Source organism: Anthonomus grandis, chromosome 22 (genome assembly GCF_022605725.1).
Source record: "Anthonomus grandis grandis chromosome 22, icAntGran1.3, whole genome shotgun sequence".
In the NCBI taxonomy this organism is placed as follows: Eukaryota; Metazoa; Arthropoda; class Insecta; order Coleoptera; family Curculionidae; genus Anthonomus; species Anthonomus grandis.
The window spans coordinates 26,590,386-26,613,482 of record NC_065567.1 but is presented as its reverse complement, the minus strand read 5'-3'; the positions used below and the strand labels follow the sequence as shown (position 1 = coordinate 26,613,482).

The following is a 23,097-nucleotide window of genomic DNA, read 5'->3' as shown; positions in this document are numbered from 1 at the left end:
GTCCAATTTACGAATCTCCCTTTTTGAATTTGCTATACTAGATAATATGAAAGTCTTATTCTAGGGATCTGAGCTACTTGTAGAGCTTGGAATAGTTTTCTAAGTACTCTTAGAGGTTTTCCAGTTAATTTAGGGTAATATGAGTTAATTTACAACCCTGCCTTTATGATCTTGCTGCTCTAGATAATCTGAAAATGTTATTCGAAGGATCTGAGCCACTTGGAGAGCCTATAATATTCTTCTAAGTACTCTGAAAGCCCTTACAGGTAGTTGAAGGTATAGTAAGTCAATTTACAAATCTCTCTTTTCGAATTTGCTATACTAGATAATTTGAGAGTCTTATTCTAGGTATCTGAGCTACTTGGAGAGCTTGGAATAGTCTTCTAAGTACTCTGAGAGCTCTTTCAGGTAATTGAGGGTAATAAGAATCAAACTACGATTCTCTTATTACGATTTTGCTATTCTAGATAAAGTGACGATCTTTTTCCAGGGATCACGGACACGGTGAGCCTGGAATAATCCTCTAATTACTCTATACAAATACATATATTTATACTGTTGGTTTGCTTAGTAATCAATTAATGGAAAAGGTTCATAAAGGTTTTTTAGATAGCTGAATAGGCAGAGTAGTAGCGTGTAACTCCTACCTCCTAGGCTCACGTAGATGTGAACCTAGGGATGCAGAAGGACTTAGATGACTTAGCTGGCTTCTGGTGAAGCAGAGTAGTTGATATCTTCTGGAAATTTAGATGGTATGCGTAGACTTGGTACCCATTGAAGCTATTGGTGCTGATGGATTGGATATGAAGAGATCCTTGAGTGAGGTTCTGTTCTTTGTCTTAGGTTCTCCATTTGATCACTAGCAACTCGATCGGTCAAATTAGTATCAGAAGATGTTGTGGCTCACAGACTATGGGACAAAAAAAAACAGGATACTTTAACGAAAGAAATGTCGTATCTGGCTGCCGCTGTTAAATGTCTTCGCGTCTGGCAGTGGGAGAATTTTATTATTGCGAAAGTCGTTATCTAAAACTGCAGCGTTTTCGTACTTTACAACTCGACGATAAAGTAACGTAATTAAATCCTTTTATGAGGGGCCGTAAAGCGAGGCGGCGGAACAGATTTGACGAACGCAGGAACAGAAGGCGCGCCTCGGATATCGTTGCGTTGCGTTGCGGCTGTTGATTTTACTTCGAGGAGACTCTGATCATAAATAATTAATTTAATTTTGTCACGAAGTAACTTCTTGGATTTACGTTAAGCTACTAACTAAATTTCACTGTCATTGTTTGGTAACAGCGGAATTTCTGCAAGTAATGACTTTAGAATTAGCACCACAAAAATAATGAGGGTTGTCTTGTTAACGGATAGAAATTCTGTGGTCCTCTGCTGAACTAATTTTGATATTTATAAGCCGTAATTCTATTGTCAACCTGTTTAATCATTCAGATCTGGCGAGGATCTTTGGATACAGCGTTCTGCCGAGTATATAAAGAGCCGCGTCACCGCTAGGAGGCCAATTGACGGTTCAGTTCGGAATATTGGCGTGAGATTTAAATAGTTGTAAATATATACAGTATTTCTAGTAGTTGTGAGTGATCGTGTTTTTGTAGTGAAGTGTGTTAATTAATAAATTGACTCTTTTGGATTGTTTTCAACTGTATGTATATCAAGTTTATGTTCTAAGTGTCTGCATCCTTATGTACAAAAATAAATATTAAATCAACATTCTTTTTGCATGACAGATATGTGTGAATATTACCTGAGGGCACTTTTTGAAATAGAAAAAGTATAAAACTGGTTAATTAGTACAAAGGTTTTCCAATTCTTTTGGTTATATAAAGCTTTTTTCCCGTTCGTTAGTGTGTCAATTCAAAAAGAGTCGACTTATTAATTTAGACGTTTCACTACAAAAACACTCACAACTACTAGAGATATTTATTTTTACTGTATTTATTAAATCTCGCGCCAATATTCCGAACTGAACTGTTAACTGGCCTAGCGGCGACGCGGCTCTTCCTATATACTCGGCAAAACACTGTTCCGGAAGATTCTCGCCCACCTTCGAGATGTCGTGCGGTGTGCCACTTGTGTTATTACAGAATGACGGAGAATCAGCTGGTTTTTAGGTGTGACAGTATTAATATAATTGTAGGGTAATATAATATAATTGTAAGGGTTGAGGGAAGAACTTAACCAATAAGAAACTACAAGTTCATATTATGCTTTTTTGGATAAACCTTTATGTTTAAGTAATTCTGATGAAATGACTAATTTTTAAACTGCTTTTTGTAACTTCAGAGCAACAATTTTAGGCAGCAAACATTTTTAGAGATTTATTGCAAAGGAATAGATCAAGGACCCAGATGTGGGGATATTCGACGATTTCCCAGTTGGGCGCATTAATATTTAAAAAAAAAATATTTTCTTTCCAACATTATTAAATTATATCTTCTCGGATATTGACAATTTACTAAATTTTTTAAGGAATACATTAAGTTATAAAGGGTTGATTTGCATCTAACGAAACCGACGCCGGGCAGGGGCAAGGGTGAGGGATAGGGTAGTAATTGATTCAGCGGCAGCAAGTGATTTGCTTATGGATGGTAGAAAACCGCCCCCACTGCTGTCGCGTCTCGTATCCGAACGACCTGCTGTCTGAGCCAGGGGGATGGAGGCGAAATTAGGGCAGCTGATATTGCTGAATTCCCTTCGCCGTAAATTGTTCCTGCAGAGAATGTCTTATTGCCGCTATATAGCTGCCGTCGCCTGATGCCATACCCCGGCTTGCTTAAATGAGATCGTTCCTCTCCTATACCCATTTTCTTTCTTAACTTAAGGTAATTCTTTGGGGTTTCATTTTTTTTTTTGATTGCACAAATTAATTAAAGCGAGCCACCCATTTAGAATTGTCTGTCAGTAGTGCGCAGGTTTGCATTGAAGGTCTGCTATAAAGAATAAATGACTTTTGTAAACGATAGATGGTTTCACAAAACAATAAAATATAGAGGTAAACATGACGTCCTCAATTTGTTGATTTTCTTACACATGTTTTAAAGAAGGGCGTCCGATACACGCAGTGTATACTGATTTCTCAAAAGCTTTTGATCGTGATCATGATCTTTTGTTAAATAAATGATCCCAGTTTGTTTTTAGTGGATGGAAGCTACTTAACTAATCATAATTATGAGGGTGTGTATTTACAACTTCAATGAGGTCTTTGTTATTTTCTGTATTCTCCAAGGGTTCCACTTGATGCCCTCTCTTTTTTACTCTCTAGTAATGGGATTGCTAGTTGTTTTAAATAGTGCATATCTCTATTGTCTGCTTATCGTCGTTAATCTTCCAAACGGACGTATCTCATAAAAATGCGAATTTGTGATTTTTACAGCAACTTGCTTTTAAATAAGCAATCGAAAATAGTCTACTAATAAATAGTCTACTAACTAATTTTTCAACATACCTAGACTACGAAAACACGATCACTCACTAGAAATATTTATAAGGATAGTAAATAAATTACACAGGTTTACACATCTGATATTCTTAAAGCAACTAAATATTGTAAAATACAGGCATTTGCAGATGATACCCAAATTTATTGTTCTTTTAAGGCTAACGATTCTGCGGTTTTTGAAAGATTTGTCAATGAAGACTTACATACCTTGAGTGATTTTTGTAAACAACATAATTTAAAAATAAATCCTGTTAAATCACATCTTATGATATTTGGCAATAAAAGTAAAGCATTTTCTTTAAAGAATAATCTAAATATTTTTTTAGATGACGATAAATTATCTTTTGTCGACTCTGCTAAGAATCTGGGATTGATATTGGATAGTGAACTTAGATTTAGAGAACATGTCAAGAAACTTATTCAGAAGTCTTATATGGCATTAAAAATACTTTATAGTAATATAGACATATTTTAAATTTTAATTTAAGAAAAATGTTATGCTAGTCACTTGTTCTGTCTAATTTCAATTATTGTGATTATATATACGCATTTTGTTTAAATGTTAGTAGTAAATATAGGATACAAAAAGTGCAAAATTCTTGTGTTCGACTTATATACGGCATGCGCAAATTTGAACACATTTCTCCATTGTATACTGCTTTAAACTGGCTTAAAATGGATTATAGGAGAGTCTTACATTTTTGCATTTTTTGTTTAAAAATAGTTAATTATATTGACTCACCTAGGTCCCTTAAAGAACGAGTTGTTTTTCGTCATGATGTCCACAATGTCAACGTGCGATTTTCAGATTGATTGTCTATGCCACATCATCAAAGTGCAATTTTTCAACGCTTGTAAAATGTTATAACGCACTTCCAGTGCCTCTCAAGACAATGAATTTAAAAAATGTCCAGTTGTGTAAACTAAAGTTAAAAACCTACCTTTTTGACTTGCAGGATAGTGGTTGTATATTCCCGCTTAGACTTTTTAAATTCAAATTGTTAATTGGATCTCCATTCTTTGTGCTTTGAATAATGTTGTTTTCTATTTTTTTTATTGAACTCTTCTCTGTAATTTTAATTAAGATACTTATTTTATTTTTATCACGCTAGTTGTCTTTAACTCATTTACTGTGTGCGTATGTGGTTCAGTAGAGTAGCTAATACAGCTAGACTACGCCACTTATGCATACTTAGTTAATAAATTGATTTGTAAATAATGTTTGAAACTTTTGGTAATATAAGACATTATTATTATTATTATTATTATTATTATTATTAAATACAGTAAGAACTGTATTTATTTAATAGTGTCAAAAAGGATGAACATTTTTAATAATGTTCTAATGCATAAACAATAATTTTGTCAGGAACCTTCTAAATAGTGCTAAAATGTAGGAATGTACACATTATTACGTTTATTTTTTTTTGTGTTAAATTATTGTAATTATTGAAATAAGTATGGGCACATGCCGTGCCAGTTTCTATACTTGATAGTAAATTTTTTTCTCAATCTTTAGTACAGAGATCTTCAAAATATAACAGTAAACAGATATAGTACTATTAGTATCTCTCATAAAAATTAATTATTTTTATTAAAATGACATTTCATGTTTTTTTTGTATGACGCCTGTCATTTTCTAAAATAGGCAACTGCATTAAAAACGATGACATAAAATAATAATTAAATAAAAAATACAAAAACGATCACAAATACTTTATTAATACATAAAAACTATGAACATCCGTTCTTCTTCAACCTAAGCAAATTAATATTAACTTAAACTGAAAATTGACATTTTAAAACAATAATTCCTCCACATTATGCCCGATCATTAATTCCCATTAAAACGGTATTTAACGATCTCTCATCGTTTTCCCTCTAATCTCGGCTCTGATGGAAAAATATGTTCGTATCTGCCGCAGTGGTAATTAAGGCCCTAATTCCCGAACCCTGCAGAAATGTTGCAAGGTTTACTGCCTAATTTCTCCCTCTCTTTAACACGTTGTTATTGCCATAATTCTCTCTCCGAGTAAGTACATTTAGTTCAAGTGTTATTTTGTGAAATTTTTCAATTGTTTAGTATGCATCAAGAACCAAACAATAATCGAAGCTCGCAACCAGTGTATTTTCGTGTTTATCACATAATCCTCCCTTGTAATAATAAATATATTTTTTTTTAAATTGATAACAGACTCAAGTGTTTACTAAAAAATAAAATACTTACATAAGGCACTTACTTACTTAAATAATATTTCAGGTTCGAGTGGCTAAAATTGATTAAAATGCCGAACGATTTTATATATATATTGAGTGCAGGTGAGGCAGTCTTCAGGTTGCAGAGATCTGTGCTACTGAACAGGTATGTTTAATTTAATTTACTATTAATAAGGGTTGTTTTTGGTGGCTTAATTAAATGTGTTTTTTTAAATAAAAATTTAATTATTTCACTGATATCTTTAGGCTTTTAAGAATCACAAGTGAAAATTTATTGGTTATATAGAAACTTATCCAGGCTCCACTCTAATTTTAATAGAAATTTCGCCAAAAAGTAGTGTTTTCAGAGGCAGATTCTCGTAATTTTTTGTTTTTGTTTTCTTATTTAAGCATCATTCTGGATTGTGTTTTAATTTTTAAGAAAATTTCTTCCCGGTATTAGAAGCAACTTTACACCAATTTTGGAGTTTCGTTTTTCAGCCATTTTTTCTTTAGAATGTGCTCATGAAAAAATTAAAAATCTTAGGTACAAACTGCTCATATTTCTGAATCTAAAGAACCCAAAAATTGGAATATGAGTTCTTCTAATGAAATCATTCCAAATCTATTTCAATCTTTTTTCCAAAAATATTTAGGAGTAAAAAAAATCGTTAAGAACAAAATGCTCATACCTCTAAAACCATACCTGCTAAAAGCTTGAAAATTGAAACACAAGTTCCTCCAATAGAAACATTGAACACTATTTCAAAAATTTTTAAAACCAAGATACTGGATTTGGCCTTGGAAATTTAAAAAAAACCATCTAGGTATAAAACAGTCATATCTCTTGAAAATTGAACCACTGGACCCCCATTTTAGCATTTCTTCATCTTTCGAGATTTCCTTAATTAAAGCACAACCTCATCTTGGCTTTTAATACATAATCACTTAAAAAAATGCGTTTAAAAGCAAGTTATTTTTAATCAAATCAACAACACTTAAAGATTATTTTAAACGTTTAAAATTACTTTTACACTCATCTTCAGACGCTATCTTATCTTGACGATTAACTTTACAATAATAAAATTATTTACAGATCATCATGCAGAAAGCAACAATTTTATTGTTAGCCCTAGTGGCCGGTATCCAGGCTGGAACCTACATAGACCGTTTCAAGGAGCAATATGAAAAAATCCACAATTCCGCCAACGGTTACTTCTCCTCCGAAGGCATCCCCTTCCATGCCGTTGAAACTTTAGTCGTAAGTAATTTTGGGAAATTTTTACCTCAGCATCTTCAAAACTCGACTTACAGGTCGAAGCTCCTGATTATGGACATGAAACCACTTCTGAAGCTTACTCTTACTACCTTTGGCTGGAAGCAGTCAACGGTTATGTAACTGGAGACTTCTCTTCGTTCAACGCCGCTTTTAATAACTTGGAGACTTACATTATTCCCACGTTCCAACCTACACTATCCGGATACAACACCTGGAAACCAGCCACTTATGCTGACGAGAAGGACTTGCCCAGTGAATACCCCTCTTGGATGCAAACTGGAGTCCCAGTTGGTCAAGATCCCATCTACCAAGAGTTGAAGGTAAATAAAATGTTAAATTCCAAAATATTGGATAAACGTTTCGTTATACCGGTACAATTCTAAAATTTGAAGTCCACTTAACCTTTATAGGCAGCCTACAACCAAGACTTCATGTACTCCATGCACTGGCTCTTGGATGTTGAGAACAAATACGGATTCGGTGATGCCCAAGGTCAATGCGAGGCTGGACCAACCGAAGCCGGCCCATCCCTAATCAACACTTTCCAGAGAGGACCACAAGAATCCGTCTGGAGGACCATCCCACAACCCACCTGCGACGTCTTCAAATACGGAGGCAAAAATGGTTTCTTGGACTTGTTCGTTGGAGACAACAGCTACACGCAGCAATGGAAGTACACCGCCGCCCCAGACGCTGACGCTAGAGTTGTCCAAGCTACTTACTGGGCCATCCAGTGGGCGAAGGAGAAGAACGTTTACGACTCCATCTCTAGCACCGTCGCTAAAGTTTCCAAGATGGGAGATTATTTGAGATACACCATGTATGATAAATATTTCAAGAAAGTTGGTAACTGCGTTGGACCATATGTATGTCCTGGAGGCAGTGGAAAGGAAAGTGCTCACTACTTGATCAATTGGTAAGTTCCATCTAATGATTTCTGCGTCAATAAAACTGACTCTGTGTTGTGTCTCTTCAAATCATTTAATATTTTTTTTACGAACGAAAATGCTAACAAGCCTTGAATGAAGAAAAAATGTATTACTAATTCAGGTACTTCGCTTGGGGAGGTGCCATGCCAAATGCTGGAAACTGGGCCTGGATCATCGGAGACGGAGCTGCTCACTTCGGTTATCAGAACCCCATGACCGCTTACGCCTTGTCCCAAGTCGACGAACTGAAACCAAAAGGTGCCACCTCCGTAGAAGATTGGGCCACCTCATTGGAAAGACAATTGGAACTCTACGAGTTCTTGCAGACCTCCGAAGGTGCATTCGCTGGTGGAGTGACTAACTCCTGGAATGGCCGGTACGACACCCCAACTTCTAACTTGACCAGTGACACCTTCCACGGTATGTTCTACGATTGGGAGCCTGTCTACCATGACCCACCATCCAACAGATGGTACGGTATGCAAGCCTGGTCTGTAGACCGTTTGGCTCAGTACTACTACATCACCAAGGACAGCAAAGCTGAATCTATTTTGAAGAAATGGGTTGCATGGGTATTGACTGTTGTTAAAGTAGAAAATGGCGACTTCCAGATGCCTGATCATTTGACATGGCAAGGAGTTCCACCAGAAATCCACGTGAACGTTGGGGTCTACACTCATGAAATTGGTACTGCCTCTGCCACTGCTAGGGCTCTGTCTTACTGGGCTGCTGCTTCTGGTGATAGCGAAGCCAAGGCTCTTGCTAAAGGACTTTTGGACGCTTTGTACAATTACGCTTCAGACAAGGGAATCACTATCCCAGAAACTCCCGATCAGTATGGAAGGTTTGAAGAACCCGTAAGTTGGTTTGAAGATTTTAAATATTTTTGTTATTAATGGTGGTTTTTTAGGTCTATGTGCCAGCTGGATGGACCGGTACTTACCCTTACGGTGATATCATTAACTCTTCTGCTACTTTCGTAGGAATTCGTTCATGGTAAGTTGGATTTTTGATACTTTCAAATTTGTTTGTTGTATTAGAAACGCCTTGTGCGTTCTAAGCAGTCCCTCCAATTATCACAAGATTTTGGATCTAAATTCAAGCAATTCAGAAATTCATGCTCATGAACGAGATGCTGAAGAACTTCACAGACGAACAGACTGGATTTGTTCTAGGGAAAGGATTTTGCGAACAGATCTTGAACGTTCAACAGATCATCGAAGAAACCAAGGAGTTTAAAATTAAAATGCTCAGTGTTTCGGGGACTATAGGTAGGCTTTTGACACGGTAAAATCGCTGAAGATCTGGAACATTTTTGCCGAAATGTGAATCACCTAATACACCAAATATCGGAGTCAATGATACTCTCTTTAACACTTTCTTGACTGCTGCTGGGTTGAGACAAAGCTGCATTTCATTTTCTGCGCAATATTTATAGGGAGATTCTTGATGAGTAGACATCGCTGTGAAATAATTAACAACCTGCGGTACTCGGATGGTATTCTGATAATAATAAAAGACGAGCATGCACTCATTAATATAATGCAGAAGATGAACACCGTAGACGGTACGGACTGGAAATCAATAATTTCAAGACTACAGTAATCTGAGGAACAGTCTTGACATTGCCAGATATCAAGTGTTCAATCACTTTGAATATGTTGGATCTATCGTTACCAATACGGGAGATTGCGTAATGGAAAAAACTCTCATGCAGCAGAGACGTAGATTATGAATATGTCAGAACGTCACAGAATTGATGCTATTGAAGAATGCCCCAATTTTCATGGACAGACAATCAATTCTGAGACAACTGCGAATGAAAACCAACTTTCCACTTACGTCAACTTGTAGTGTTTTATATAGGAGATCAGAGGTAATGGAGAAGCTGACTATAGAAGAAAAAGTAGATTGAAGAAGACCATGAGGACGTTCATGGTCACGATGGAAAGATCAAATGAAAAAATCTAATGGAAGAGAGTTTGTACGATAAAGAATCCTGGAGAAAAACGATTGATGGAATTACTAAGGAATGAAATAAAGAGAAAACTTAAGTTAAAGTACAAAATTTATATAAAGAACATGCATGTGCCATTTGATAAATTATACCAGAAACGCCTTGTGCATGATCAGTTGCCTCGCATCACCAAGCGATTTCTTTCATTGCATCAATAATAGTGTTTATTAGAAGTGGTATTTTATGAATGTATTGATTAATGGTGAAAAAAAATATTGCGCTTAAAACCTTTAGCTATTTCTGTACAACTTCCGTATGTAGTTTCTTCTTAATTGATGGTCCTGAGGCACCACTTTCATATTCAGAGCCTCTATCACTTCCTGCCATAATTTCTTATTGTTCACCGAAAAATTCACAAAAAATTAATTTATAATTTTATTCACTTTAATCGTAGAATAATTAATACATTGAACAACAAAAATTTATTTATAAAATTGTTCAAGAACGAAATAATCAAGACATCACCGTTTGCGTAACACTAGCAAACTCGCAAACGATTTACTGACTGTATATATATTTCATGGACTGGCTATGAGGCTATGAGTGGAAGAGAAAAAGAAAATGTGCGCGCACACGTTTCTCTTGCTCCTACAGTAATATACGAACTGTAACTCTCTCTTTCTATTTGCACTAACACATATCAACTTCTCAACTACCATTCGCCTCAGCCGATCACACTTTTCGTAACGCTTTCGTAATGCATTCGTGTTAAGAAATTTATTTCACAAACGATTTGTTTCTAGCCAACGTCCAACGTTTCGAATTATATTGAATTCATCTTCAGGGCTCGAACTCGTACTTCTCTCTCGTCTACGACTTTGAAATGAATTAAATATAAACCGAAACGTTGGCTAAAAAGAAACAAAGTTTTATTTAACAATTGACCAATCTTTGGTCACAAATTCGCAAGAATAGTATTTATAATAAGACATTATAGGAACTCTTATGGTAATGAGTGCTTTTAAGATGATTTCAGTACAAACTCTTTGATCGCTATCACATATAAAGTCTTATTAAATCAAATCTCTCATTTATTGATATTCTCAGGAATATTTGTTTTAATGATACACCTTTCGTGAAATACTTGTCTCATAAATTGCTTCACAAGATACTGCTAATATGTATCTAAATCTGAGTACAAAACTTGTTGTTTGTTTTGTATGACGTAATATATAAATATTTTTTTTTACTTTCAGGTTCAAACAAGATTCTCAATGGTCCAAGATCCAAACCATCCTCGACGGTGGTGATATTCCCGAATTCGAATTCCACCGTTTCTGGGCTCAGACTGACGTTGCCATTGCTTTTGGAGTATATGGAATCTTATTCGACGAATAAAAATGTAATTTCTTTTTTTCAATAAAATAAAACTTGGGATTTAGATTTTGGACGTTTTAATTCAAACTTCCCCAGGAGACGACTCGTTTTGTTTACTTAAACAATGCATTGACTTGTCCCCCGATGGAAATACTCTAATTTTAAATTCAAACTCCTATCTGACAAAATAAACAAAGGCATAAAATTCCATTCCCTGATAAATCAAAAGCAAACAGTAACTGTTTTCATAAAATGTTACCTTTTTATGAAATAACTGGGTCCGGTAGTAGTATTATTTGAAAATAAAGCACGAATTTAAAATACACATTGCTCGTAGCCAATAGACTATAAATTCTGAATAAACACGGCTTCAGTGTTTAATAATAAATAACAAGTCAAAGGGACACGAAAATATACCGCCCTAACCAAAATTCAACTCAATTAATAAATTTAACTCCGTTACAAATGTCCAAATTCATTTCGGCTTAACAAAACGCAAAATTCAGGCTACATATTAATATCTCGGTTTTGTGTGTATTCAGCATTACCGGGAGCTGGTTTTGTTGAATGCTAAATTAGGTTTACGCGGCGGTCCATCCAGGTTTCAATAGTTAATTAAAAAACAAAACATAACAGAAGCAGTATACAATATATTTTGTCCTATATACACAACATGTACGAGAAATAATATATATATCATCGGGTGGGCTTAAGGACTCGGAACGGAGTCTGACAGCACTTCTGAGGGGGTCCCTTCGCTCGAGTTTATGGAGAAAGTCCTGTTGGGGGGCCTCCGTTGTCGCAGAACTGACGCGTCGAAGTCTGGATGTCTTCGTGCGTGTTTGCTATAACAATAAGATAATATGTTAACATTTTTTTAATTTTTGATAAAATAGGGTATTTGTTTTTATTTATGACGCAAATATGATACACGCAGCATACTACTATATGCATTACCCCCAAAATTTTTTAATTATATCAATTGATATTCGATTGAGCAATCATTGATGTTCAATCTCGACTCCGAAACTGTGTTTCTTCGACTCAGTCTTAGATAACCCTATAGTTAGTAAAATGACCGAAATACATATCAACTATGTAGTTAATACTAAAATGATCTCGGATAATGCAAATGATCTTCAGGAATTAATGACGTAAATGCAATGAAACAAGCACAAGATTATACTCGAAAAATGAAAAATCCCAAACTTTGGAGGACGATGTCTCGGCTTCTATGGGAGCTATCGGGAAAATTCTAATTTTTTGAGATTCCCATCTTAAACTAAAATAATCTTATAAAATAAGATAAACCTCTTAATCCCTTGCCGTACGAACTTTCCAAAACAGAATACGACTCTGAGGGTTTATCTCCGTAAAACGGTTCAGCCGGGTGATATTACATTAAAAGATAATACTTAAGGGCATTATTAATTAAACAATTTAAGTAATAATAGCGCACCTTAGTGAGGCGTGTTTTAGTGATAAAGAACGGAGGCATAAAACATCTAATATCCACAAATCGTGAGCACATATACCCGCTGCCTCCGGCAATTCCGCTCTGTCGTAATTGTCACGGTTACGGTAGCTGAACACGAAGCTTAGGAGCAAATCAAATTCATAAATTAAGTCGGTTATTGTCTTTATTACATCCCTGCCCTCTTAGTTATTCCCCACTTACTTAGCATGATAATTGCCGTTAGGAAAATGTTTTAAGAGAGAATTAGTTCTTGTGGCCTCCGCGCCATTCGGTCTGGAGAAATTGTAAAGTTATTTAGTGTGCGTGTAAGCCCTTTCTCTCTTATGTTTTAATCTTCTTTAAGAATGTTCTCTGAATGATTGTTTAGAAATGTTCTTTGGAGGTTTATTTGTTCATTAGCAGGCATACTTATGAGTCAGTAAATAAGAAACTTTTTATTACAAAAATTGCAACACTGTGTTCAACTGCTTTCTACCACATGTATGAAGCTTGTATGGTGAAAATCGGAATCGTATGTCGGCCATCTTGCTTGGCAAAATTGACAGTTGTTAACATTGACTGATAGACTATTTGAGTTTGTTTTTCATTTCAATGTGAGTTGAGTTTGCTATTTGTTTTAAGGATGTTATTTTAGTCATGAATTTTTTCATCAAAAATTGATTTTTTTCGGAATCGAACTACCTATACCAGCGGCTTGCTTTCATCACCTACATCAGGAAAACACTGAGTTAGTTATAAGGGAATTCGAGAAGAACTAAAGGAATTAGGACACTTTAAAAATTCGCAAAATGATCATTTTTCGACCTCGTTTTTGAACAATAAAATGGGCACTAAAAAGCAAGATCTTGGTTAAGAAGAGAGCTGATGGTTTCGTTGGATTCAGACAGACAAAACTAAGACACAACCGTTGGAATTTTCCCAATAGTGCCCATAGAAGCTGAGATATCGACCTCCAAAATTTGGGGTTTTTCATTTTTTATTCGAATTATTATTCAAATTTTTTCACCAAAAATTGTTTTTTTTCGAAATCAAATTAACTATTCCAGCATCTTATTCTGATCACCTAGATTACGAAATTACCGGGTTATAACAGGATTTGAGCAGAACTAAGGGAATGACAGCACATTGAAAATCCTGAAAAAGTAATTTTTTGAAGACCGTTTTTGAGGCCAAAAATGGGCTTCAAAAATGCGAGATCTCAGCTAATAAGAAAGCTACGACCTTGTGGATCGTCTCGTTGGATTCAGAATGACGAAACTAAGACAAAACCGTTGGAATTTTCCCGATAGCTCCCATAGAAGCCGAGATATCGACCTTCAAAGTTTGGGTTTTTTTATTTTTCGAGTATACCCCCCCGTATCGATTTTTTCACCAAAAATTGAATTTTTTCGAAATCAAACTAAGCATACCAGCGTCTTATTTGGGTCACCTAGATTACGAAAACACCGGGTTACAACAGGATCCGAGCAGAACTAAGGGAATGAGAGCACTTTGAAAATCCTGAAAAAGTCGTTTTCGACGTCCGTTTTTGAAGCCAAAAATAGGCATCAAAAATGCCATATCTCAGTTATTGTAAAAGCTACGACCTTGCGGATGGTCTCGTTGGATTCAGAATGACGAAACTAAGACAAAACCGTTGGAATTTTCCCGATAGCTCCCATAGAAGCCGAGATATCGACCTTCAAAGTTTGGGTTTTTTCATTTTTCGGGTATACCCCCCCGTATCGATTTTTTTCACTAAAAATTGAATTTTTTCGAAATCAAACTAAGTATATCAGCGTCTTATTCTGATCATCTAGATTACGAAAACACCGGGTTATAACAGGATCCGAGCAGAACTAACGGAATGAGAGCACTTTAAAAATCCTGAAAAAGTCGTTTTCGACGTCCGTTTTTGAGGCCAAAAATGGGCATCAAAAATGCCATATCTCGATTATTGTGAAAGCTACGATCTTTTGGATGGTCTCGTTGGATTCCGAATGATGAAACTAAGACAAAACCGTTGGAATTTTCCCGATAGCTCCCATAGAAGCCGAGATATCGACCTTCAAAGTTTGGGTTTTTTTATTTTTCGGGTATACCCCCCCGTATCGATTTTTTTCACCAAAAATTGATTTTTTTCGAAATCAAACTAAGTATACCAGCGTCTTATTCTGATCATCTAGATTACGAAAACACCGGGTTATAACAGGATCCGAGCAGAACTAAGGGAATGAGAGCACTTTGAAAATCCTAAAAAAAGTCGTTTTCGACGTCCGTTTTTGAGGCCAAAAATGGGCATCAAAAATGCCATATCTCAACTATTAGTAGAGCTACGACCTTGCGGATGATCTCATTGGATTCAGAATGACGAAACTAAGACAAAACCGTTGGAATTTTCCCGATAGCTTCCATAGAAGCCGAGATATCGACCTTCAAAGTTTGGGTTTTTTCATTTTTCGGGTATACCCCCCCGTATCGATTTTGTTCACTAAAAATTGAATTTTTTCGAAATCAAACTAAGTATATCAGCGTCTTATTCTGATCATCTAGATTACGAAAACACCAGGTTATAATAGGATCCGAGCAGAACTAAGGGAATGAGAGCACTTTGAAAATCCTGAAAAAGTCGTTTTCGACGTCCGTTTTTGAGGCCAAAAATGGGCATCAAAAATGCCATATCTCGGCTATCGTAAAAGCTACGACCTTGCGGATGATCTCATTGGATTCAGAATGACGAAACTAAGACAAAACCGTTGGAATTTTCCCGATAGCTCCCATAGAAGCCGAGATATCGACCTTCAAAGTTTGGAATTTTTCATTTTTCGGGTATACCCCCCCGTATCGAATTTTTTCACCAAAAATTGATTTTTTTCGAAATCAAACTAAGTATACCAGCGTCTTATTTGGGTCACCTAGATTAAGAAAACACTGGGTTATACCAGGATCCGAGCAGAACTAAGGGAATGAGAGCACTTTGAAAATTCGGAAAAAGTCATTTTTCGACCTTCTTTTTGAGGCCAAAAATGGGCGCTAAAAATGCGATGTCTTGGCTAATATGAGAGCTACGACCTTGCGGATTTTGATGAGGAGAATTCTTTTTCAGAAGAATACAATGCCACACCATATTATGTCCCTGGTTACATTCTAAAAAAAATGAATTTTTAACATTGCCCAACATGTCAAAATTATTTGTATTTAAGTATTAGGAGAGCATTTATTTATTCAGTTTAAGAAAAATGACAATATAATAAGACTAAATTATTAGTTTTAGTAGATACTGTTCATAATAAATTATATAAATTTATGACTTTTCAGCAGGAGAAGTTTAATGACTTCAGTTTTAGTGACACACATGAGATCATCAAAACCATTATTAAAATTTTTACTGAATTATTAATCTATAAATACTTTGAGCATCAAAAACAGAAATCTTTAAGCAGTGATGGCGGTGACTAAATCGTATTTTAATGTTGTCGAATTTCTGTGACAATAAATGACTTTCTCAATTATCTCTGATAATTGAGATACCCATAATACCCAATCCCTCACTTCTCTATACTTTTGTGTTTCGGTCCTATCACTGGGATTAATTCACCATATTACCAACGTCAAGAGGAGAAAAAAAACCCCATATAAAATTTAAATTCGTGCTCACATATTTCCTTTGATCGCGTGACGTCGTTATCGCTTTCCCGGATACCGTAAGCGTGCAAGCCGAACCGGCTTTTCCGCCGCCTTTGGACTTATTGAATTACCTAAGATGTAATCGGGAAAGTGCTCTCGCTTTGAACCGATTAGAACGTTAAGTGTACCGAGCAGTTTATGAACCTACACTTACCTGTTACGAGGGAATTTAGTTAAAACCGAACTGCCAAAAATTCATATTAATTTTCCATATATACGGAAAAGAGGGAGGAGGGCAAAAAAATGAAACAGGTCGATCCCCACGTTCCCCATTTATTAAAAAGGGAGAAGATACTTACGTCAAATGGTCGCTCCTCATAAACTTTTTATTGCACACGGGACATGCGAAGTTTTTTTCACCCGTGTGCGTGCGCGTGTGTCTCGCCAACTCGTCGGACCGTGCGAACTTTTTTCCGCACCCCTTCCATTCGCATGGAAACGGCTTTTCGCCTGCAAAAAATGCGAAAAAGGGGTTAGTTAACTACTATATAGGAAATTGACTTTTTTCTCTACATACTCCAGCAGCAGTTGATAGGCATTTATTATAATTTTTTTTTTTACTAAGGGGATGTTTTATGCTAATTTGGACGAACGATATTTCCAAATAGAATCAACGTTTTTAGCATGTAATAATAAAAGATTTTTATTTACCAAAATTGCGAATTATCAACAAATGTACCAAAATTAAAATGAGACAGCACCAGCGATTCGCATAACATTGACTGTATTTTTTTTAAATTTTATAATTATTCAGAAGTGTCTCACTAGGAACAAAGTTGCTTTTACATGGTTTTATGAAGAATTTGTTATTACTGTTTACGTCAGCAGGAGATTCTGAGATAACATTTTTGTTTTTATTTGTGACGTGCAGATTTTTAGTTTCTTAAATTTCTTCTTCTAGTAAATTATTGAATGTCAATCCTTCCAATATGTCGGATACATTTAGGTTTAATTTAGGTTCCCATAAATTTTAAGCAGAAAATCTAAAGCAAAACTTAATTAAATTTATAAATATCGCCTGATTGAAGTGGTGATATGCAATAATATCTAATCGTCAAGGTGACCACTCACTTTAAAGTCCAAAATCTTAAAAACGAATTTAGATAATCTTATAAAATAAAATCAACTTATAAATAAATTCCCCATAGGGATCCGCTGATCAAACAACCTAAACAAATAAATCCCATTATCAATTACCTTGTTACGCGATTGTTTATCCTTCTTGTTGTCGTTACTTGATAGACCTGAACTAAATTAAAAACAAATACCTTTCGGTCTCATGGAGCCCTTATCTGGAATCAGGTTTATTTCTCTGGGAAAGCAAACCTTAAATTACATTTGTCTATTGGGGCCCTCTTTGCTTTTCCAATAATAAATATTGATTACGTGAAGCAAAAAAAAAAATTCATTAAGAGGGGCAAACTAATCCGGACTAAAGCCTATTTGCTTTGTTGTAAAATACCTAATCCAACGATTTACGATGTCCAATATTAATGTTGCCGTTGTACAGTGTAATTGATTTTTGGGGTAAATTATTGTTGGCACTGGCATGCCGAAATCTTGCGTTTTCATATTATTCAATGTATACAGTAATTTTTTTTTGCCTTCTCTGTTTATTGAAAGCATGGTAAGCCAACAAGAGAGAGCAAACAACCCCGGTTTATCACTTTTAAGGGGAAACACGTTAGGATCAGGGAGAAATGAGGGTGTTGTTTGTTAAAAAATGACCCATACGTGATCGAGAAAATGTTGATAGGAATACTCACACTCACTGAGTCAACATGCTGGTTTGGCTTCCTGAAGTTATTATTAATAACTGTTCACATATATTCCAAAAAATTGAGTCCCTATTGTAATTTTAAAATTTGAATTTCGCGCTTTTAGCTATAACGTCATACGTGTTGACAGCTATTACGTTTTGTTAGGTTAGCATGAGTTGGGTCGCTATTTTGCGTGATTGTGTCGATGTTGGTCACTCTGACAAATTTCAGTCAGAAACAAAATTTTTTGAGAGGTTATGTTTACAAATACAAAATAAAAAGTTACATTTAGTTAAGAATCTAAGATAGTTACGTTAGATCTGTGATTTTACTTGTGCTTCTTTAAGAATTTCGTTAAAATTTATGAAATAAAGTAAACCTCACCTAAAAGTTTCAATTAACTTGGGATGGATGCATGCACTTTAAAATATTTGTTTTAATATTCTAAAAATTTTGAATCTTATAAATATAAACTTAAACCGTATAAATCCTAACACCATGAAAATGATGATCTTCATTTAATTTTTTGCTTGCATTTACTCAACAAACTCAGTTAAAAACACTTTTATTTTCTTTCTTTTTACTATTACGACTTCTACTTTCCTTCTGTGTAGAGTGTTTCTACATTAATAGGTACAACCATCTATGAAAATCAAATAAAGATGAATTCATGAGGGTTTGTAGCTAGCAAGGCTTTATATAGTAAAAAAACAAATAAGTCTATATATTATTCTATCATAAACACACACAGACAATTCACAATAATTTAGTTTCGAGTGTGAGTAAACCAAATAAGTTTAAATAAGGATGGTGATACATTATCCACTTATTGAATAAAGAGGAAGATATATCGCGTGTTGCAGATAATATAAGTAATCGCCAAAAACTAGACAGGGGCCCAAAAATGCGATATCTCAGCTACTATCAGAGCTACGACCTTGCGGGTGGTCTCGTTGGATTTAGAAAAACGAAACTAAGACAAAACCGTTGGAATTTTCCAGATCGGACCGTTCGAAGCCGAGATATCGACCCCCAAAGTTTGGATTTTTTCACCAAATTTTTTTTTTCGAAATCGATCTAACTATACCAGCGTCTTCTTTAGACCACCTACATTACGAAAACACCGGGTTATAACGAGATTCGAGCAGAACTAACTGAATGACAGCACTTTGAAAATTCGAAAAAAGTCATTTCTCGACCTCGTTTTTGAGGCCAAAAATGGGCTCCAAAAATGCGATATCTCAGCTACTATCAGTGCTACGACCTTGCGGATGGCCTCGTTGGATTCAGAAAGACGAAACTAAGACAAACCCGTTGGAATTTTCCCGATAGCTTCCATAGAAGCCGAGATATCGACCTTCAAAGTTTGGGTTTTTTCATTTTTCGGGTATACCCCCCCGTATCGATTTTTTCACCAAAAATTGATTTTTTTCGAAATCAAACTAAGTATACCAGCGTCTTATTTGGGTCACCTAGATTACAAAAACACCGGGTTATAACAGGATCCGAGCAGATTTAAGGGAATGAGAGCACTTTGAAAATCCTGAAAAAGTCGTTTTCGACGTCCGTTTTTGAGGCCAAAAATGGGCATCAAAAATGCCATATCTCGGCTATCGTAAAAGCTACGAACCTGCGGATGGTCTCGTTGGATTTAGAATGACGAAACTAAGACAAAACCGTTGGAATTTTCCCGATAGCTCCCATAGAAGCCGAGATATCGACCTTCAAAGTTTGGGTTTTTTCATTTTTCGGGTATACCCCCCCGTATCGAATTTTTTCACCAAAAATTGATTTTTTCGAAATCAAACTAAGTATACCAGCGTCTTATTTGGGTCACCTAGATTACGAAAACACCGGGTTATAACAGGATCCGAGCAGAACTAAGGGAATGAGAGCACTTTGAAAATCCTGAAAAAGTCGTTTTCGACGTCCGTTTTTGAGGCCAAAAATGGGCATCAAAAATGCCATATCTCGGCTATCGTAAAAGCTACGATCTTGCGGATGGTCTCGTTGGATTCAGAATGACGAAACTAAGACAAAACCGTTGGAATTTTCCCGATAGCTCTAATAGAAGCCGAGATATCGACCTTCAAAGTTTGGGTTTTTTCATTTTTCGGGTATACCCCCCCGTATCGATTTTTTCACCAAAAATTGATTTTTTTCGAAATCAAACTAAGTATACCAGCGTCTTATTTGGGTCACCTAGATTACAAAAACACCGGGTTATAACAGGATCCGAGCAGATTTAAGGGAATGAGAGCACTTTGAAAATCCTGAAAAAGTCGTTTTCGACGTCCGTTTTTGAGGCCAAAAATGGGCATCAAAAATGCCATATCTCGGCTATCGTAAAAGCTACGAACCTGCGGATGGTCTCGTTGGATTTAGAATGACGAAACTAAGACAAAACCGTTGGAATTTTCCCGATAGCTCCCATAGAAGCCGAGATATCGACCTTCAAAGTTTGGGTTTTTTCATTTTTCGGGTATACCCCCCCGTATCGAATTTTTTCACCAAAAATTGATTTTTTCGAAATCAAACTAAGTATACCAGCGTCTTATTTGGGTCACCTAGATTACGAAAACACCGGGTTATAACAGGATCCGAGCAGAACTAAGGGAATGAGAGCACTTTGAAAATCCTGAAAAAGTCGTTTTCGACGTCCGTTTTTGAGGCCAAAAATGGGCATCAAAAATGCCATATCTCGGCTATCGTAAAAGCTACGATCTTGCGGATGGTCTCGTTGGATTCAGAATGACGAAACTAAGACAAAACCGTTGGAATTTTCCCGATAGCTCTAATAGAAGCCGAGATATCGACCTTCAAAGTTTGGGTTTTTTCATTTTTCGGGTATACCCCCCCGTATCGATTTTTTCACCAAAAATTGATTTTTTTCGAAATCAAACTAAGTATACCAGCGTCTTCTTTAGACCACCTACATTACGAAAACACCGGGTTATAACAGGATCCGAGCCGAACTAAGGGAATGAGAGCACTTTGAAAATCCTGAAAAAGTCGTTTTCGACGTCCGTTTTTGAGGCCAAAAATGGGCATCAAAAATGCCATATCTCGGCTATCGTAAAAGCTACGAACCTGCGGATGGTCTCGTTGGATTCAGAATGACGAAACTAAGACAAAACCGTTGAAATTTTCCCTTCCTTGGTGGAACTTTCTTCCACTATTCAATAAATTACATTTTGGACCACTGTAAAACTCTTAGTTCCTTGTATATGTATAAATGCATTTTGGCCTTCTAATATTTTTTTGAAATTATATGACAGGATGAAAATTCAAAAAAAGTGAAAATCTCCTTATTTGGTTTTTGATTGTTTACTGTCTGAGATTTAACAGTTCATATATAATGCATCTCAAAAATTAATTAAGTAATATTTTGAACCACTGTATAAATTTAGTAGAAAATAATTTTTTCGTTTCCAAGTATTTTTTAAATTATGCACAGAAAATTGAGTTACATTTTGAGTGAGTGAATATCAATTTGGTAGGATTGAGGCAAAACAACGAATAAAAAGATTTTTACTACCTTGAACTACCTATCGCATAAAACTAAATTTTCTGCACCTGAAATTTTAATATTAACAAGTGCAAAGTAAATAATTGAAACATGAGGTTTGGGGTTCGTCCAAGGGATAACCCCCAAGAACTGCTTGAAGGAACTTAAGAGAAGAACATAAACTTGAACAGCAATTTATAAACAAAGAAGAAGTTATAATTTTCCTAAAAACTCTAAATTTGCTTACACTAATCTAGTTACGAACCCCTAAAAGGCTGCCCACCCCTGCCGGATGAACCACCCCCAAGAAACAATTTATTTAAGCCCCGAACAGTGCTTAACATCTGACCGTCTCGTATAAATCATCTCGCGATAAGCAGGGCATGTTTAAAGATGCCCACCGGGGGTGAAATTAATTAAATTACAAGCCGCAGTCGTTAAGGTGGTAAAGCCCGTGAAAGAGGTTACGGATTTTACTTAAATCCTCGTACTATTAGTTCGCTCCTTAGTGCGCATTGTTTCGTTAATGGAATTATTACTTTGTAATTTGTTGGATTACGGCAGCTGAACGGATTTTATTAGAGCAAATGAGAACTTTTGATTAAGAGGTTTATCTTATTGGAAATGGTAACCATGTCATTTTCTAAAGGCGCCTACAGACTTGCACACGCATGCGGTGAGAAGCTTAGTGAAAAAAATGTCCGAATAGTTGCTTATGGTTACTGCCGCGTTTGTGGTTATTAGGAGTCTATTAAAAAAGAAAAAGACCAAAGAAAGACGGCAATGGTGGATGACGCATTTATTTAAAAGAAGAACTCTACAAATAAGGGCCGTTTTACTATATCAGTAGAAGACTTTGAACAGCTTTTAAGTGATCACGAACTTTAAAAAAGAGTCAACGCATGCGGCGAGAGGCTACGAAAGCGCCGTCCACATTTGCACATGTATGTCTATGCGTAGCTGCTCACCGCATGCATGTACAAGTCTGTACGCATCTTAAGGGCTTTAAATTTCTCTGGGAATTGACTGTGTATGCAACAGTATACTACTAGGGAGGCTTCATCATTATGGCTTTCAATGAACTTCTTCCTGGTTTTCTTAGTATCTACAAGTCTTGAGTCTAACTTGTTGCCATTAAATCTCTTAAAAAAGAAAATTTATATTTTCCTGACATAAACCTATTTCGAAATCTGTGGTATAGCAGTCTGAAGTATTTCGGCATAGTCTTTGATAATGAGCTGAAATTTGAGGATCATATACTGACCGTTTGCCGAAAACCGTCTGCAGGTTAGATACTCAGAAGCTGAAGGTTAAGATTGACAGGTAGGTAAACTTTTAATAGATTTCCCAATCAATACATCATATGTTATTATCATTAAATATATTTATTCAACGGTTTTGGTATATCTATCAATTGTATATGGTTAAGGAATATTTATTAAACTGTAGAATGTATACGTAGATCATATACGATTCTGTTTACAAAAGGGA

General features: G+C 35.8%; 2 protein-coding genes across 3 annotated transcripts in view; one reads left to right on the top strand and one right to left on the bottom strand.

Annotated features, from left to right (window-relative positions):
- Positions 1 to 5,702: 5,702 nt before the first annotated feature.
- Positions 5,703 to 11,261, top strand: LOC126748605 (exoglucanase B-like). Its single transcript, XM_050457959.1, has 7 exons — positions 5,703 to 5,819; positions 6,750 to 6,914; positions 6,968 to 7,252; positions 7,343 to 7,848; positions 7,983 to 8,718; positions 8,772 to 8,857; positions 11,075 to 11,261. The coding sequence occupies exons 2-7, from the start codon at positions 6,756 to 6,758 to the stop codon at positions 11,214 to 11,216; spliced, it is 1,914 nt and encodes a 637-aa protein (XP_050313916.1). The 5' UTR covers positions 5,703 to 5,819; positions 6,750 to 6,755; the 3' UTR covers positions 11,217 to 11,261.
- Positions 11,262 to 11,825: 564 nt separating this feature from the next.
- LOC126749089 (Krueppel-like factor 9) overlaps positions 11,826 to 23,097 on the bottom strand; it is a 136,708-nt gene continuing 125,436 nt past the window's right edge. For both annotated transcript variants that reach the window (XM_050458718.1, XM_050458717.1), the window contains exons 3-4: positions 16,638 to 16,788; positions 11,826 to 12,040 (exon numbers count right to left, since the gene is read on the bottom strand). In XM_050458718.1, coding sequence (XP_050314675.1) covers positions 11,905 to 12,040; positions 16,638 to 16,788 — 287 coding nt within the window. In that variant the 3' untranslated portion in view covers positions 11,826 to 11,904. The remainder of the gene's footprint in view (positions 12,041 to 16,637; positions 16,789 to 23,097) is intronic.